Source organism: Physella acuta, unplaced genomic scaffold, assembly GCF_028476545.2.
Source record: "Physella acuta isolate Inbredline_101_S28 unplaced genomic scaffold, ASM2847654v3 ptg000544l, whole genome shotgun sequence".
NCBI classification, from domain to species: domain Eukaryota; kingdom Metazoa; phylum Mollusca; class Gastropoda; family Physidae; genus Physella; species Physella acuta.
Genome location: NW_026732063.1, coordinates 1030178 through 1050481, shown reverse-complemented (window position 1 = coordinate 1050481; position 20304 = coordinate 1030178). Strand labels below are relative to the sequence as shown.

General features: G+C 33.6%; 3 protein-coding genes across 4 annotated transcripts in view; all 3 read left to right on the top strand.

The window, feature by feature from the left end:
• Positions 1–20304, top strand: part of LOC131946098 (leucine zipper protein 1) — a 74428-nt gene that overhangs the window by 51898 nt on the left and 2226 nt on the right. The window lies entirely within an intron of this gene.
• Positions 8166–9782, top strand: LOC131946095 (uncharacterized). Its single transcript, XM_059306737.1, has 5 exons — positions 8166–8338; positions 8468–8594; positions 8892–9029; positions 9412–9608; positions 9723–9782. Exons 1-5 carry the CDS (start codon positions 8240–8242, stop codon positions 9780–9782), a joined length of 621 nt encoding a protein of 206 aa, XP_059162720.1. The 5' UTR covers positions 8166–8239.
• On the top strand, positions 11956–19959 carry LOC131946124 (uncharacterized). 2 transcript variants are annotated; one of them, XM_059306773.1, is made up of 8 exons: positions 11956–12050; positions 13242–13340; positions 16463–16589; positions 17206–17322; positions 17704–18197; positions 18387–18488; positions 19015–19131; positions 19513–19959. In XM_059306773.1, the coding sequence occupies exons 2-7, from the start codon at positions 13242–13244 to the stop codon at positions 19087–19089; spliced, it is 1014 nt and encodes a 337-aa protein (XP_059162756.1). In that variant the 5' UTR covers positions 11956–12050; the 3' UTR covers positions 19090–19131; positions 19513–19959. The 2 variants fall into 2 exon arrangements, with proteins under 2 accessions (XP_059162756.1, XP_059162754.1); XM_059306771.1 differs by having other exon boundaries at positions 18384–18488.

Sequence of the window (20304 nt, the reverse complement as noted above, 5' to 3'; positions counted from 1 at the left end):
TCCCACAGCTCCTGTAATACAACATTAGGATAAAGTCTTATCAACACATGATATAGGCAAATCAACATTGCATAAAGACTTCTCTCAACCTAGAATAAAATCAATTCAGTGTATTATCATAGTAAAACATAGTATTTCCACATCATGGATCAGGTCAAATTAAGATTCTCATCAACCTAGAGAAGTATCAACATAATCACATCAAAACATACTATATCAAAGCAATCAAAACCCATCAAAGTAATTAAAGAAATCATTAGTTCATAACATTAGTGTGATGCCACATCAAACGAATGTATCATATCAGTGTAATCATCATGCCACATCAAAAGAACGTATCATATTATCATTACTTATCATTATCATAAGTATAATATCTCTGGAATTGTTATGTCAAAGCTTCCTCAACCCACTTATATTAATAAAACAAACCCCCTCACAGTACCATCAACATGGCTCATCAACATATATATATATATATATATCTATATATCTATCTATCTATATATATATATATATATATATATATATATATATATATATATATATATATATATATATATATATATATATATATATATATATATAGATATATACATATCTTATCTTAGAGAGTCGTTTCTTTGACAATTACCTCAGTTATTTTTCTTTAAAAATCAATCACTAGCATCAGGAAAATTCGCTCTAAATATGTCAGCCCAAACACAATTTGGATCATTAATTTTAATTGTCTCAATTCCATCGGCAGAAGTCATTAGAGCAAACTGTAAGTCATTCAATTCCCCATCCCCATCACTAGCCATAAAATATTGTGCCTTACTTTGTTCAGAATCATCCCTCTTACACCACTTTTTGTTCCAATTTAATTTTAAAATGCTCTTTATGTTTAACCCTATGTAGTATTGTCCTAATGGATGATAATGTGGTTCTATCCTTATTATATCCAGACGTTTTAATCAGAAGGTGTTTATTTTAGTATGAATATCGTGTAGCCATATACCTCCATTTAATTTGTTTTGTATTAAAACTATGTGGCTAATATTTCGAATCGTGTTTTTGAAAATGAACTCTCTAATGTGTTTTTTTTTTTAAAATGAGTTGGTTATTGTAGAGTTCGTCGCTATGAAAATTATTTTTGGAATGATATATCTGTTTACTATTGCAGCTCTGGCAAAAATGGTTGCATTGCAGTATTGGTGTTTTTCCAGATTTTGATTTATTTTGTTTTCAGTGTGGCCCAAGTTTCCTGGTCGTCTTTTGTGGGATCGCTGGTATAGGTTATTCCATAAATTCTGAGCTTGTCAGTTATTGTTATGTCTATGTGATAACTATCTTTACCTTTCCATTTACCTATACCCATTACTTTTGACAATCAAATACTAAGCCCTAAACAATCTACAAAACTCCCATATAAAACACTGAAGCTGTCTATCACACATTAGTTTTTGTTCACTTAAGAAGACGGTTTAACGTTTAACAATAAAATAATATGTAAGTCACTAGGTGAATGCAGCGTAGTTACCACTTCTACTTGAGAAACTTTAAAGTATAATTTGTCTCCTTTCTTTGTTAACACAAATTACAGATGAGCCACAGACAGATATGTACGCAGATTTTACAAAATCTTGTTTCTGCAAGGTGTTATCTCCCTTTAACATACTAACTCGAATCTGTTTATCTCCCGTCTCCTGTAACGTGGCAGTTACCAGATATAATCCATCACACCGTCTTTTGTGAAGGTTGGTTTTCATGACTGCATCTATGAGATAAAGTTAAGTACCGTTTGTTGTGACAGTTGGGAAGATAAAATACAGGATATTAAGCCAAAGAACGGGTCAGTACAAAGTAAACATAAAACAAAGGCATCACTACACAGTAGAGGTAACTTGTGTTCTTGACGTGACACTTTGTTCATTGAAGCGGAGCAACAGTTTGTTACTACTGGAACTAGAGTGTCTAAAACAAAGGGAAAAACAACTGAGATCTTTGTTTTATTTTGCAGTCAAAATTGAGTTTACATTTTAAAATAGTAACGTTTATCATAACACCATAATTTAACACCAGCTTTATTTTTACAAAGATATATTGGTTAGGCAACTGTAAAATCATAAACAATATAAGGTTGAGTCAATGTCCTTTAAATGCAAATGCTCCTAAATAAACTGCTTACAAATAATGTTTAAATAAATCAAGTCTTAGATTCCATATATATATATATATATATATATATATATATATATATATATATATATATAGATATAGATATAGATATAGATATAGATATATTGTTACGACCCCTTTCTCTAATCTTTTCGAACTAGTCAGGAAATCGTAAATAAGAAGAAGAAAATAAAAATAAATAAACGCCAACTTCGGTGATCTCTATTTATTGCCACACATTACAACACTTAGAGTTAACCCGCCACCAAAGTACAACAATCAGAAATATACACAACTAGCTACAACAACTAAAGTCCTTAGTACGACTACCCTACTTGTCCCTAACTGTCTAGCCTAGCCTAGGTCTAATACATGTCGTGGCTTTTCACTAGCTCACAGATAGGACCCATGTCTGTCTCCTCTAAACCTAGCTATCCGAGACAGTCCGTGTGTGACTCGTGAGTGTCCGTGAGTTTTCCCAGTCTGCCGTCTCCCCCTCCTTAAATAAGGGACTACGAATGTCCAGGTGCGGGGCTAATTATGCACCAACACTTCCCACTCAAGCCTAACCTAATTTACATTTCGCCAACAGGTCTGGGGTACCTGATTAAATTGTCAGACCCTGCTAATAAACTATCCCCATTTCGGTCACCCAGGCCAACTAGATACGTGTCTTCTACACCTACCCCCATTGATGCCGTCGTCCGTAAATGTAATCTAATTCTAACACGTGCCTCGTTGATTGTCTCCATCTAGACCTGTTCAATTTGGGTCACGTCTGTTGTCAACCCTACACCTGCTATATACGCCCCCACAGTCGTAACAATATATATATATATATATATATATATATATATATATATATATATATATATATATATATATATAATTTTATAATTATATTGACTAGCCGTCACGGCCAGGCCCTGTACTGGCCTCTATGCTATGAAAAACGTATCTGTAAAAGACCATGACTTGTGTGGTTAGTAATCAGCATGTACCCGGCATTTTTCGGATTTAGGAAATATATTACTTTTCGAATTAAGCCTAACGACAACCACCTAAAAAAATTACAAAAACAGTAATATAACACAAAAGAAGATTACACAAAAACAAACACAAACAAAACACGAACAAAAACGCAAACGCAAACTAAACCACAACGCAAACACAAACATAAAGAAAACAAAAACACAAAAACAAAACAAATAGAAACGCAAAGCACAAACAAAACCACAAACGCAAAGCCAAACACAAACACAAAAAAACACAAACGCTAACAAAAAAGGCAAACACAAATACAAATAGAAACACATACGCAAAACTAAACGCAAACATAACTCAGAAAAATGGAAATAGACGCAAATATAAACACAAACTTAAATGCAAACATAAAAGCTTACTGCTCATAGTTCAGACCTGGGCGCTAAATCGTACATTTCTGGAGCTCCGGCAAAACCGACTGTTTCAGCTTAGTAAAAGACTATAGTAAGCAATTTTATTCTTAGTTGTATGCGCTCAATTAAACGAACGTCGGCGCCATAGCACACACAAGAAGCCTGGGACGCCAAGTAGCACCCTGTCCAGATTCGATTCACTTAAAGAATATAGTAACTTTTCTTACCCATGGTCTATCGCACTATTAAAAACGAAATTATGCACCAAAGCGCTAACAGAATAGCACAAGGCGCCAAATCGAACCCTACCGGGCGCCGAAGGACGTGTCTGATTCATTTTAATAAACGAATATAATACCCCAAGCTTATCTGCAAACGGAAAGAAAAAAGTAAACACAGAGGACTTTAGGAGTTTTTTTTTCCAAACTGTTATTGATTAAAAATTATTTGCAGTGCAAAGCAATGTCATCTTATGGTAACGTTGAAGCTATAAAACATAAACATAGCTCTTAAAATAAATTGTTTTTCGATCTTGCCTTTACAATCGAAAACGTTGTAAAAACTGAACTGCTAAAGTACTGTTAAAATGTCTGCTTAAAATCGTACGCACTATGGTAGGTAAAGAAAAGACGACGTTCATCATGTTTGGTGCGACGGACAAAAACAAATTCCTCTAAGTGCGCAAAAAAAGACACATTTACAACCAGCGGGTATTCCAGTTCCCGAATAAAGATGTCTTTTGTTACGTCAACTGTCTTTGATTAAAAATAATAATTAGTAAACAGTACGTTCAGTGTTTAAAATAAATGAAAGGCAGTATTTATGATACCTACCACATTTCAGTTGATCAATCCCCGCTATTTATGTAATCATTTTTTCGCGATACCTCAACAAAGTACTAAAAAGTAAAAAAAAAAATTCCCGCTGTTGTATTTTTTTATATAGTGAAGTAATTCTGAAGGAAAATTAGCAATAGTTACAATCGAGGGACAAGGGGATAACTAAACCCATTCAACGTACATGGACGACATAGACCCACAGACAGTAAATTTTATAAAAACCTGGAAAAATTATTTTGGTTGGGGACTTTAATTAGACCAAAAAAAAACATCATTCGAAACCGCTTAACCGCAGACAAACCACACACTTACTTAATCAACAACATTAAAACATACTTTAAAATAGTCGACACATAGAGAGCACGATATACACACATCTTACAAACCACCCACGTAAGTAACACATCTGGGAATAGATTTTGTCTAGACAGAATTTACGCCCCAGTGAACATGAAAATCAACAAAGTAGAACGCCTATTCTCAACACTACAGTTTAACGACCATGCAGTAGTCCTGACAACTTTAAACAAAGAACAAACACAAAAAAAAACACAACACATACTGGAAACTCAATAATACACTATTACTAGACGTGCGCTACATCAAAACTATACAAGACATAATCCAATTGTACACAGAATCAGCACCAAAATCAAACAAAATTCAACATTGGGAAGATTTTAAACAAGACATTAAGCGTATAGCTATTCAATATGCTTGTAGCATTAACAGCGTTAGGCCCACATAGAAATTAAACTAGAAAAAAGTATATTTAAAGGAATTAACAACAACAAAGAACAAATAGACTCAATCGAGACGGAACGTTCTAAAATACAAGAGTACAAATATAGAGGAGCACAAATTTGAAGTAGAAAAGAAAAAAAGGCTCGGAAAACTCCCCACACCACACCTTAATTTTAGAATAAAGTTTACAGAGGGCAAAACAAATCACACATCTCATAGACATCAATAACCAAGAGACAACTGTCCCGAAAAATATTCAATCAATATTTATAGACAACTAGCGTACTCGTCCCCGCGCGTTGCCGCGGGAATAGAAGAAAGTCTGACGAAATATATAAGAAGGGTTTCATCCATGCGTTACCAATCCTATATTCTTAGACGCGTCATTTTATGTTCTAAAAGTGTTTTATTTAAAAGTAAACACATTTTTAAAAATCTATCACAGGGCCTTTAGCCTTTGGGGGCAGAAACTGGATTTTTTTTCGCAGCCAAATCGCACCCTAACATCGCGCCGGGGACACACCTGATTCAATTTAGTGAGCGACTGTAACGCCCCATCATATCCATTGTCTATCACACTGTTTAGAACGAACGTGGTCGCCAAAGCACTCGCGAGAAAGACCAACGCGCCAAATTGCATCCTACCGGGAGCGGCCCGTGCGAAATTTAAATCCTCCCCCCCCCCCCCAGAAACCACATTGGGAGTATTCATTAACTCCCTAAAGTTTTATGGCACTCTGAAAAACAGTGTCGAACCGTGTCTGACTTTTAATATTTTTTTTTTAAATTTATCGTACATGGAGAAGAATTGCATCCTCCCGTGGCCCCGCCTTTGCGAATTTAAAAATGAGTTTTTACAGAAGACTCACCTGGAGTGTTCTAATCAGCTCCCTAAAGTTTGACGGCGATCGGTTGAACGGTGTCAAACCGCACTATACTTTTATTTTTATATACTGTATATAGAGAAAAAAACAAATTGCGCCCTGCCGGGGCGTCATCCCTGCGAGTTTGAAATTTTTTTCACAACAACTTTCCAAAGTTTTATGGCGAGCTGAGGAAAGGTAAAGTAATGCATAAAAGACAGACACAGAGACATACATTGCTTTTTATTTTCTCGTATACGAATTATGGAGAAAGTATTCTAATCGTGCAAAATCTCGACGTTTTACACTTCCCTGGGTCGGAAAAATATACTTTTGCAATCGTGTCCGTATGTCTCTGTGTGAGTAGGGCCTATGAGTGTATGTGTGTGTGTATGTGTGTGTATGTGTGTGAACACAATAACTTGAGTACCGTTAAAACTAGGTTGATGAAATTTCATATATAAGTATTAAATCAAATTTGTAGTTTTGTATCCACTTTTCAGCAATTTCCGGTAACCAGAAGTGGAACTTATTCTACTTTAAATTTTTCAAAAGCCTATAACTTGTGTACTGTTTCATATAAATAAATGGAGTTCCACATGTAAGTTAAAGATTGAATTTTTGGCCTTCTGTAAAAATGTAAGTAATTTCCGCCTAAAGGACGATATTACCGATTTCTCAAAAAAACGCATGTGAATTTATAAAGTACTAATAATATTCCGCACCATTATACAAAGTTTTCTTGGCGTTCACTTGGTGCGCAATTCTTTTTCTACGAGATTCTATTCAATTTTTTAAAAAAAGTTTAGGTAATTAAAAATTGATTAAAAATCATGTCTATATACCGAGATGCCATCCCCCGTAGTGTTATATAAGAATATTTGAGAAAATTTAGGGGAGATTACTCTCGGTTTATTATATACATATAAGATTATACGCAACTATACAAGTTCGAAGTGACAAACACATTTACGCGAGACAAATACATTAAGTTTATAAAACCCTTTAAAGACAGCGACAAAATTAACATTGAAACTCCCTTTAGAAAGACTACATAGCCAAAACAAAACTCAAGTTGCACGCAAACAACTCACTTGGACAAGCAAATTTTATAGAGCCTTTTCAGCCGACCTAACACCCCCCCCCCCCCCACTTCCCCTCCTCCTCTTCTTTTAGCTATCTTTAGAGAAATGGAATGCCATTTATATAGCCAGGCGCGAGTCAGACACTGGCCCCGGCTCACCCCACTCAGGGAAAAATTATATGGGGCACCTGCTGATCTGGAGACCACAGTCCGGTTTATTCAGGAAGTTGGACATGTTGTCTAAATCCTCCACCATATTCTCATTTAAGAACGAAGAAGAAGGAGAAGAAGAAGAAGAAGAAGAAGAAGAAGAAGAAGAAGAAGAAGAAGAAGAAGAAGTTTCTGCTAGAACAATGCCACGAAAATTTCAATAGATCATACCAAACATTAATACGCAAACCCAAAACCGATCCTAAATTAACCCAAAACTATAGACTATAGACATATTTCTCTTACAAACACCGATTATAAAAAAATTCTAACAAAAGCTCTAATCTTTAAAAATTGAACCACACTTGCTTAAAATAATAAATGCAGACCAACAATGCAACATCACAGGTAGTAACATACAAAATTACAATTACTTAATTTGAGCCATCATCCACTACACACGAGAAAAACACACAAGCATGCATACTCAGTTTAGACTTTAAAAATTTCCACCGGTTAGCTTACACATACCTTCACAAAATCTTACAAGCAAACAGTGTAGGACAATACTTTACGACATGGATAAAAATGAACTATTTTAATGCACATAGTCACCTACTGATAAACCATAATATTTCCCAACCCTTTAGAATAAATAAATCAGACAGACAAGGTTGCCCCCTATCTCCAATCCTTTATATACTAACACTTGAACCCCTGTTAGAATGCATTAGACAAACAATAGATATCAGAGAAATGGACATACCAAACTAAACAAACAAACAAAATTCTAGTGTAAACTGATGACTCAGCCTTTATCCTCCAAACCGAAAAATCTATCATTCTAATAATAGACAATTTCCTTGACTTTGGGCAGACTAGCGGGTCAAAAATTAACCAAATGAAAACCAAAAGCATGTGACTCGGACGTTGGATCGACAAACCAAATTACCCACTTAACCTGACAGTTAAAGACACTAATCTTATATTTGTTTTATTTAGATGCGTCCCAGAATTCAGCTGAGGTTTGTTGGAGAACAGATGAAATATTTGGAAGAACAAATGCAATTGATGGAGCCTGTTATTGGCTTGATGAAAAATGTGAGCCATTATTCATATTTTACAGTTGAATTGTTTTAATGTTGTTTCGTGTATTAGCATGTAGGTAGTAGTAAGTTACGTTTAGCAGCCACATAGTTTTAACTACTTTGACAATTTTTATATCATCAGGCATTAGAAAAAAGCAAGACGTGGATGGAAGATAAAAATGACAACCCGTCTATCACATACATAGAGCTTTGCCAAGAACTTGCATCAGCGACCACGGCCTTGTTGGATGTAGCTTCAAACATTTTAAGTAAACATTGAATACAATAAGTCTGTCTAAATTATGTTATCAGTTATGAACTAAAGAACTAGTTTAAAGCGAGAGTTCCCATACCATCTCTAGATAAATATACGAATTTATTTACTTTTCCAGTATAAAATATAAGATCATATATTATATATTGCCAATTATCTAATATAAGCTCGAGAAATATATTATTGACGTAATTTGTTTCCTATTATATGTCCCCAGAATCTCAATTGCTGTTTTAAAAGAGAAAATAATTGTAATTTAAATTCAACTTATTATGTATACTTTTACCAAAAGGTGAAAATAAAGAGCCTGGCGGTGTAGATGGTAGAACGCCATCTATATCTCAGTCTACACTACAGCCTACAGCAACAGAGACACGTGACCAAAATAAATCAGCTCAACAAGTCACTAAACTAAGTCAACAAACAGCTGGTATAAAATATTTTGTATTTGCTAAGTTAAAACGTTTAAAATAGAATAAGAAATGTACAAACATTAATCTTATTCTATTCTGTTTGAACCATTGCTGTTACATTTTTTAACCCGACTGGGTCTTCTAGAAAACAGCATATCTTGTCTACAAGACACAACACTAAAAACTAAAGATGACATATCAGAAATAAAACAATGGAGAGACAACTTTGTAACAGAACAGAATGACTTGGGGGTAAGCATTGATCAAATGAATAAAAAACAAAAACAGAACTTTAAAAACATCAGAAAACAAATGAGTGAACAAGATAACAAATTAAAGGAGATGAACAAAGAAATTGAAACTTTAAAAGAAAAAAATCCAAGTCAAACAAAACACTAGAGAAACTTTCTCTAGATGTGAAAGAATATGAAAATAAATTACTCAAAATAAATATGGGGATGCAAGCTAATACAGATGTAAGAGACGTTATAAAAGAAGAAATTAAAAACCATTCTGATATGATTGCTTCTTTACAAGATGAAAATAATAAAATCTTTGTGAAAACATCAACCCAATTAGAAAAGTTGCAATCAAAGGTAAATTTTAAAATTGACTAACCTAACTTATGATCATAAAGGTTATATAAACGCTAATTGTATGTGAGTTTTAATATACAATAAAATAGTTAAATGTATAAATCATCTATTTAGCACAGTGTTGTGTATAAACTTCTACAACAAAGATTGATGCCCATTGAGAAACTGATTTAGATCTTTAACCAGAACCTGGGATATAAACAATAAATTACAACACCGATCAGTCCTACATTACTCAGTTAAAGTCTGTTATTATATGTCCATTATTTTATTTTTTTTAATTTGCAGAAAAATAATTTTAATACTTAAAATAAGAAAATACGTTTATATATACGTTTAATCATTTTCTTTTCTTACAAGTTGTCATAATCTATGGAATCGGTAGACCAGTTGTGTATGATAGCCTTTGTAGATATGTGATTCTTTCATTTATATATTTTATTTTTATTTAGCTGGGTGAACTTGAAAATACTATTTCAAAGTAATCTAACGATTTTCATCTCATCGGTAAGTTTGCTTTGAAAACAAAATATTTTAAAACATATGTATATAATAATTGTAATTTAATGACAATTCTACCTTTTGATTTTCTCGTTTAAATGTAACAATAGTAAAAGCTATTATATAATTCGCAATGATAACTAATCGTTAAATGTTTTATTTGTTTTATTACCATTGTTCAATATTCTACCCTCAATCTCTCACATTTATCTAAATATTTCACTCTCTGGTTTTCCATTACATGGACATAACAACTTGTTAAACAAAGTTCGTTATCCAGACAGACCATAACGTGATGTTCGTTAGCCAGACAGACCATAACGTGTTGTTCGTTAGCCAGACAGACCATATTCATTATTAATATTATATGCAGTAAAAGTAATGCTATGTAGAGTTATTAAACAACCATGTTATATTTAGTGTATAAAGTAAATAATCTTCACACATAGCGATCCATTTGGCCGACAAAGTAGAGTTCTTATATTTCTTGACCTCGGCATATGTAAAAACGATTTAGTTTTAGCGTTAGGTGGACATCAGAGCTAAGCAGAATCAGGGACGCTGAACTTACTGGATCCAGATTTTATCTTGAGACTTTCGAGTTATCAGCTTTTTACTCTATCGCATAGCCACGCCGTTACCTCTTCAGTGAATAAAGATCATTTTAAGCTCATAGTGTGAATCAACCCTAATGGTAATGTACAACTGATGCCGTTTATATTTCGATTTTAAATTTTTGGTTTATAAAAACAACTATATTCCTATCAGCTAAATTCTTAAAATAGTGAAAACGCTTCTTTTTTTGCAGGAAAGATGCTGATTTTGATTATTGAAAATTTAGTTCTTGGCCTTTCTTCAACGAAACTACAGTTGATCCGGAAGCAGAAATATTATCAGGTTCCCAGAGGCGTAGCGACACTTTCCGGCGCCCGGGGACAAACTCTCAATTTGGCGCCCCCTCGGGAGCAAATTTTCAATTATCACCCCCCCCCCTCAACTTTCGATTTGCACCCCCCCCTAAAACTTTCGATGTTGCACGCCCCCCCCCCCCTCCCATCAAACTATTTATAATGCAAAAATGAAGCTAAAATAACATTTTAATTTGTTTTTTCAACCCATTTTGGCGCCCCCTAAGGTTGGCGACCGGGGGACATATGTACCCCCCTCCCCCCCATCGCTACGCCTCTGCAGGTTCCGCATAAATATTTTTAAACTTCAGTTCTCCAATGTGTATTTGTAATATTATTTAGTCCTTAATAAGAAAATATTAAAAAATGGATGCAGTAAAACTGATTTGACAATCACAAATATTGCTCTATACTTGATACATATAATTGTATTTTGCAAATTTAACATTTTTATTTGTTTTGGAAATATTTTTTTTATTATTCACGGTGAGCCTAATAAACTTTATCTCTAATTGTATATTTATTAATAGCCATTGCTGTCTCTTTTGTTGTAGAAATACCCAGTTAAATTGGTATCGCTTTTAGCAATTTTCATATCAATGGTTCGTCATTAACATGGGCGTCCACTGATATTTAAAAGGCCTAGATCCGAGGTTTATATTTCACCCATCTTATTTGCTTGTTATTTACTCTACGCTGACTTTGTACAATGCAGAGAAATGTATCGCTGACATACAACCAATTTAGTTTATAAACAGACTATAACCAGTCATATACTGTTTTATTTTATCATAACTAAACTAGAGCAGATGTAAGTGATAAAATCAGACAATGATTGCACAATAACACGATTCGATGTTCTTGTGTTTATATTCAACTAAGATAAATGATAAGAAATTAAGCCAAAGAACGGGTCACTACAAAGTACAAATAAAACAGGCAACACTACACGGTGGCTGCAACTTTTGTTGTTTAAGTGGAGTGAATAAATCAAGTGTCAAACAGCTTAGAACTTAGGATTATTCAGTCAAATGTAAGTTTACATTTAGCAAACCAAAAGTTATTGATAGATAAACTTTAGACATCTGACTTATTACAGACTAGATAGTTGAGCAAATGCACTTTTGTGATACAATTCTACTGTTATACTGTAGGGCCTATTTAGTTATTTAAGAATAAATTTTTAAAAACCTTTTTAACGCCCGATTGCACTGAAAGTGCCTTCCGACTTATGGTAATATACAAATATATACCGTTAATGTTTAGGGAGTTTACTCCTGTTTTTTTAATAATTTTCCGTAGTATTAGTATGTATTAAAATAACATTTTACAAGGAATGTACACCTTTTATCACTACAAATATTAATATATTACTTTCCTACTAACCCATATCCTGCTAGCGATCCATAGCTTGTAAAACAACTGCTGAAATTAATTTACCACATCTTGGCATCACACCTTGGTATGACACCTTGGTATGACACCTTGGTATCACACCTTTGTATTACACCTTGGTATCACACCTTGGTATCACACCTTGGTATCACACCTTGGTATCACACCTTGGTATCACACCTTGGTATGACACCTTGGTATGACACCTTGGTATCACACCTTTGTATTACACCTTGGTATCACACCTTGGTATCACATCTTGGTATCACACCTTGGAATCACACCTTGGTATCACACCTTGGTATCACACCTTGGTATCTAAATATGATATCACACCTTGGTATCACACCTTGGTATCACACCTTGGTATCACACCTTGGTATCACACCTTGGTATCACACCTTGGTATCACACTTTGGTATCACACCTTGGTATCACACCTTGGTATCACACCTTGGTATCACACCTTGGTATCACACCTTGATATTTTATTGCTGTGTTATAGCAGTCATGCTGTAGGGGGGGGGGGTGGCAATGTATATTTTCACAGATGCTAACACACACGTCTGCAAATGTTTACACCTATCTCTGCATCAACGATCGTAACAACCACGGATAAACGTCATTCTACTCCCTTTTTTACAATGCAATTATGTTTCATGAAACATAAATTATTTCAACACATCTGTCATAAGCATAAGAGACTAAACATATCCTCCACTTTAACCCTTGTTAGTAAACCAAATGTCTCTGTCATCTATGATTTATCACATTGACTTATGCGACTAGCAAAAAAATGTATAAAGTGAAGATTCTATTTTTAAACCAGATGCCTACACGAATTCAGGTCAAGGTTGTTACAGAACAGATAAAATATTTGGAAGAAAAGATACAAGTTCTGGGACCTGTGATTGAACGTATGAAAAATGTAAGATTAAAACATTTTAAGGCTACTACTAATTTTAATATTAATGGGTGCTCTTTTGAGACAACAACTTTTTTTAAATAATTTAATTACACAAAACAGATTTTTGAAAAGTAAAATAAACTTACCCTAGTATCTTCATTAAATTATATATATATATATATATATATATATATATATATATATATATATATATATATATATTGTTTTTAAATATACTATTTAAAGATTTAAACATTATATAAGCCTACTTAGTAATATATCATTTAGACGATAGAAAGTGTTCAGTAGCGTACGTAGGGGGGAGCAGTGGGAGCGCCAGCTCCCCCTCTGGCCATTTTCAGCAAAGTGGCGCCTTTTTGGAAACTTTTTAAACTCAAAGTTTTAAACAATGATATTTTTGGTCGGCACATCTATGTAAACCACAAGATTTCTTTTCATGCAACAGTTAAGCATTATTGTACTAGTCTAGTAGTGTCTACGTTTACAACACGTATTAACAGCTGCATCAGTTTACCATTTTAAAAATAACCATTACGATGCATTGCAATGTTTAAAAACCTCTACGGGTAGTACCACTTGGCAAGAGGAGTGTTAAGTTTAAGGCAACTGTGTAATGTATTTGCTTACGAATAATTGAATTAGAAAATGTTATACATAAAACTTCACTCATAATTACTTTATATATACAGTTTGAATCGTGTGATTAATTTTTTTAAAATTTACAATACAGAAACAAATACAACTGATGTGGCACCTCTATTTAAATTTACTTATGATCAAACTGCTTAGTGGTGGTGAAATTTTAACAAGGCCAACAACGTCATCACGATGAAGTAGTAGTATTCTTACAGTTTGGGCGATAGTGAATAAGATTACAAAGTATATGAAACAGTTACAACCCCCCGCCCTCCCCATGGACCTCTCTGTAAAACAAATATGGTCATAATACCACTGCTACTTATTTAAATGTATTTCTGTAATATTTATTTGTGTAATATATATTTGTGTAATATATATGTACGTTTAGAACAGTCATCTAAAAACTGACGCCATGTTCACTCTGAGTTGGTTATCTCCCCCCCCCCCCCATATACACACCTCACCACCACAATTGTGTAGAGCGACATTAATGTCACATCTAGGTATACACTGAGTTGGATAATTGACCTAAAGTGACCGAACAGTGGTGAATGAAGTTAAACCCACCCCCACCCCCAACCCACCCCGAACTGATCTATTAAGTACATGTAGAAAAACGCTTAATCATGTACCTAAGTACTATGCCGCCAGAAAATTAGCTTTTTAAACGTAAAACTCTGTGAACATTGTTTTTGCAATTACCAGTAAAAAGGTGTGTGATCAATACAGTGATATAACCTATACCTATCACTATGTTAAAAATGATCTTTAAAAAACACAAACAAGGAGTAGTTAATTAAAAATATATGGTCTGAACTAAAAGACCGATTGTTAGTTAAATGTAGGCTGTTATTCCGAATGTTTTTCTACTCTATCGAAAAGCGTGGTTTTATACCAACTCTTATTTTAAAAACTTTCATTATGCTGTATTACCTTAGCATTTATGATGACGATATATTAAATTTTGATTATAGACATAAACATTTTGAAAACACGTATAGTGTTAAACAATTTCATTATATTCTAAAGTGATTATTTATTTGTTTTGACATTTATAATTACATGTGTAGATATATACATATTTATATTAAGAGAGTGATTACTTCCCCTATTTCACTTATTAATAATACTAATAGTTTCGCTGTCTGTGTATCTATCTATCTGTGTATCTATGTATCTGACAAGAACGCTCTAGAGAAAACACAAGCAATTTAAAAACATGAACAGTCAGACGGAAACGAAGTATGACGTCATATAGTAGAAAATATTATCAAGCCGGAGAGTGCACACAGTAATATGACGTCATTGATTCTCGAGTAAACATTGAACAAAAAGGCAATTTTGTCTAATCTAAATGGTTTGCGTGAAGAGTTTCTTGCATACAATTCTTCGGGTAGGGGCGAAGCCCCATCCCCGCGTAAGAGCGTCTGAGCCCCCCCCCCCCCTCCCCAACTCAAAAGAAATGTCTTCATCGATACTCTATAATAAAATTACCGCCTAATTAATGTGTCTAATCTAAAAAGTGGTTTTCTTGCAATTTCTTTAATGCAATTCTTCGGGTAGTGGCTAAGCGTGACACCAGCGTTTCTTTCAGACTTTTTCCTCCCCGGAGGGGGGAACTTTTTCTAATCTAAAAAGTGTTTAGCGTGCAGTTTTTTTCCAAGCATCTCTTCCGGTAGGGGCGAAGCCCCGCCCAGATTCTTCCTTTAGTTTGTATGATCTACAAATGCGACCAGTGTTTCTGTCAGACTTTTTCCTCCCCGGAGAGGGGTGGGGGTACTTGAAATTTTCGGGGGCGGGGTAGAATTTTCTGGGAGGGGGCGGACACTGGAAAAAGTATATAATTATATTTCCTTGAATGGGACGGTAGACATGTTTTGGAGTGTGTGGGGGGGGGGGGGGGAGGGGGCGAAGCCCCCTCCTCCCAAGTAGAGTTGCCTGAAAGAAACTCTAAATGCGACTTTTGTCATGAATGAGATTAGGTGCATGGTTTAGGGATATGCCTATGACTATATTTTGTATAAATTAAATTACCGAGAACATAGACAGCACTATCAACCTAGCGCCCGTTGTATTCTTCCTCAACGGGCCATTTTTCTCGTTTGTTTAGATTGATACAATTTTTGTTTTGTCGGCATACATTGTGTTTTTTCTTATTTCTACAGAGTGCTACTTTCAATTTATTTTACATCATAGCGAAGTAATGACATATAGCTAGTAATTACATATATATATATATATATATATATATATATATATATATATATATATATATATATATATATATATATATATATATATATATATATAATATACGTATATTGAACGTGTTAAAAATTCGGCGCCTTTTTGTGCTCTTTTCTCTCCACCTACAACGAAAACCCGGATACGCCTCTGAAAGTGTTTTACGTTTGACATGTTCTGATAAAACAGCCATACAAAACGTGGCTAGTTGAAATAATGTTTACGTTTGTGATCACCAGGTTGTTACAAAAAGTAAGGCGTGGCTAGAAGAAAAAACTGACCAATCATCTGTCAGCTACATCGAGCTATCACAAGAACTGGACACAGCAGCCACGGCATTGTTGGATGTGACGTCACATATTTTAGGTCAGTTTTTTAATTCACTTTATAATTTAAAATATCTAAGCCTGCTGTCATGTAGCTTAAAAGTTTGGTGTGAGAAAAACGCAAAAAACTGTCTTACAATTTAACTAAAACAAATGGGACATAACATTGTTAAGGGATATAATTTCTCTCTTAATCCACTATCACACAACATATTATTTTCTTAGAGATTGACATATACCAAGAACTAACACAATATTAACATTTATAATTGATATTATTTTAAACATTTAGAATTTGAAATTAACTGTGATACTTTATATATTCATAAAGAGAGTTAGCAATAACTTAATAGAATGTTATATGATTTTTCTTTAAACGCTTTGGTTAAAAATTAATGTTACACTTTCAATTTATAAATTCGGTATTTACTTCTTGTTTCAATTTAACAGAAATTAGTATGTAAATTTGTAGACCTGGAAGCGATTAGATTTTTAAGCGAAAATAATTTCAATAAAATTTGATTGTCTAAATTTGAAAAAAAAAATTATTGTAAAAAATTAAAACACTTTGCAGCTTACTAGAAATTTTGTATGTACAATTAAACATTATTCATTGAACTGTAACTAAAATAAAATTCTGAACCCCAATCCACCAGACGAGGACAACGTGGATGTCAACAAACCAACGCCATCTTTACCACAGTCTGACACACAGACAACAGCAACAATAGAATCAACAAGACAGCTCATCACACAAGTCCAACACACAGCGGGTATGTCTTAGTTTTTTTTTATATAACAAGTTAAACAGCAGAATTTCTAACAGTAGAATCAACAAGACAACTCAAAACAAAAGACAAACATATGTCTTAGTTTTTTTTTATATAACAAGTTAAACAGCAGAATTTCTATCCGTATAATCACCAAGACAACTCATCACACAAGTTCAACACACAGCTGGTATATTATATCATGTTTTGGTAAAACACGTTTAATAGCATCATATACTGGATATCATTTTAAAATATGTACATGTATTGTATTTTGTAAACCAATGTACGATTGATACTTTGGTTTAAATTCGTTTTTAACACCCTAATTTTCAAGGTTTTGGACATTTTAAATTACAGACTTATATTTGCGACTATCCTCAGTTGAAGAACATCCTGACCTAGAGCGTAGACTCGCCTATATTGAAGCAGCACTATCTTCCCTACAGGACACACAACACAAGTCTACAGATGACATATCAGAAATAAAACAATGGAGAGACAAATTTGTAACAGAACAGAGTGACATGGGGGCAAACATTGAACAACTGACTAAAAAACAAAAGCAGAGTTTTAAAAACATCAGAAAACAAATGAGTGAACAAGATAACAAAGTAAAGGAGCTGAACAAAGAAATTGAAAGATTAAAAGAAAAAGAATCCAAGTCAAACAAAACACTAGAGAAACCGTCTCTAGATATAAAAGAATATGAAAACAAATTACACAAAATAAATAAAGAGATGCAAGATCACAGAGATAAAACAGACAGTATAACTCCAGAAATTAAAAGTCTTTCTGATTTGATTGTTTCTTTACAAGAAAATCATAATAAAATCGTGGTCAATACATCAACCGGATTTGAAAAGTTGCAATCAAAGGTAAACTTTAAAATTGCTAATTATTTTCTACACTAATCTTTTTCTGAAGGGTAGTTAATGTACTTTAAATTTTTAATTATAGCAATAGTAATACCATTTATTTCAATTTTAATTTTCTGTGAGTTTTATTATGCAATAAAAATGGTTAAATGTATACATTGTCAATTGTGATCGTCGCTCATTTAGCAGTGTGTGTTGTACAAGCTCCTACAACAAAGGTTGATGCCCATTGACAAACTGATTCAAATATTTAACCAGAACTTGGAAACTAGGGAAAAAAGAATTACGAAGGTATACGTGTAGTAATTTTATTAAAAGTTAAATTGCGACGTTGATAAATCCGGCCTAAGTTATTAACACTAACACATTATTAACATTGATAATTTATAATATGGTAAACATTTAGAATTTGAAATCAACTGTCGTACTTTATTTATTCATAAAAAGAGTTAGAAAGAAATAACTTAATAGAATGTTATATGATTTTTTATTAAACGCCTTGGTTAAAAATTAATGTTACTCTTTCAATTTATAAATTAGATTTTTACTTCTTAGTTCAATTGAAAATAAATTAGTTTGTAAATTAATTTAAAATAAATTATTATGTAAATATGTAGACCTGGAAAATTTAACAGATGGAAGAGATTAGATGTTTAAACGAATTATAATTTCAATAAAATTTGATTGTCTAAATTTGAAAAAAAAATTATTGTAAAAAATTAAAACACTTTGCAGCTTACTAGAAATTTTGTATGTACAATTAAACATTATTCATTGAACTGTAACTAAAATAAAATTCTGAACCCCAATCCACCAGACGAGGCTAACGTGGATGTCAACAAACCAACGCCATCTTTACCACAGTCTGACACACAGACAACAGCAACAATAGAATCAACAAGACAGCTCATCACACAAGTCCAACACACAGCGGGTATGTCTTAGTTTTTTTTTATATAACACGTTAAACAGCAGAATTTCTAACAGTAGAATCAACAAGACAACTCAAAACAAAAGACAAACATATGTCTTAGTTATGTTTGATATAACAAGTTAAACAGCAGAATTACTATCCGTATAATCACCAAGACAACTCATCACGAAAGTTCAACACACAGCTGGTATATTATATCATGTTTTGGTAAAACACGTTTAATAGCATCATATACTGGATATCATTTTAAAATATGTACATGTATTGTATTTTGTAAACCAATGTACGATTGATACTTTGGTTTAAATTCGTTTTTAACACCCTAATTTTCAAGTTTTTGGACATTTTAAATTACAGACTTATATTTGCGACTATCCTCAGTTGAAGAACATCCTGACCTAGAGCGTAGACTCGCCTATATTGAAGCAGCACTATCTTCCCTACAGGACACACAACACAAGTCTACAGATGACATATCAGAAATAAAACAATCGAGAGACAACTTTGTAACAGAACAGAGTGACATGGGGGCAAACATTGAACAACTGACTAAAAAACAAAAGCAGAGTTTTAAAAACATCAGAAAACAAATGAGTGAACAAGATAACAAAGTAAAGGAGCTGAACAAAGAAATTGAAAGATTAAAAGAAAAAGAATCCAAGTCAAACAAAACACTAGAGAAACTGTCTCTAGATATAAAAGAATATAAAAACAAATTACACAAAATAAATAAAGAGATGCAAGATCACTATTTTTATATGCCACTTGTAGAGATAAATCGCACCCTCCCGAGGCGCCGCCCTTGCGAAATTAATAAAGAATTTTTGCAGAACCCTTCTCTGGAGTTTTCTATTCAACTCCCCAAAGTTTGATGTCGATCGGATGAACGCTGTGAAACCGGAATCGACGTTTATTTTTATATACCGTATATAGAGGAAAATTGCAGCATCCCGTGTCGCCGCCCTTGCGAAATTAAAAATGATTTTTTTTAACAGAACCCTTCCCTGAATTGCTCTACTCGACTCCCCAAAGTTTTACGGCGATTGGATGAACAGTGTGAATCTGCAATCGACTCTTATTTTTTTATATACCGTTTATAGAGAAAAAACAAATCGCTCCCTGCCGGGGCGCCACCCTTGCGAATTTTAATTTTTTTTTCCCGCTGAAACCTCC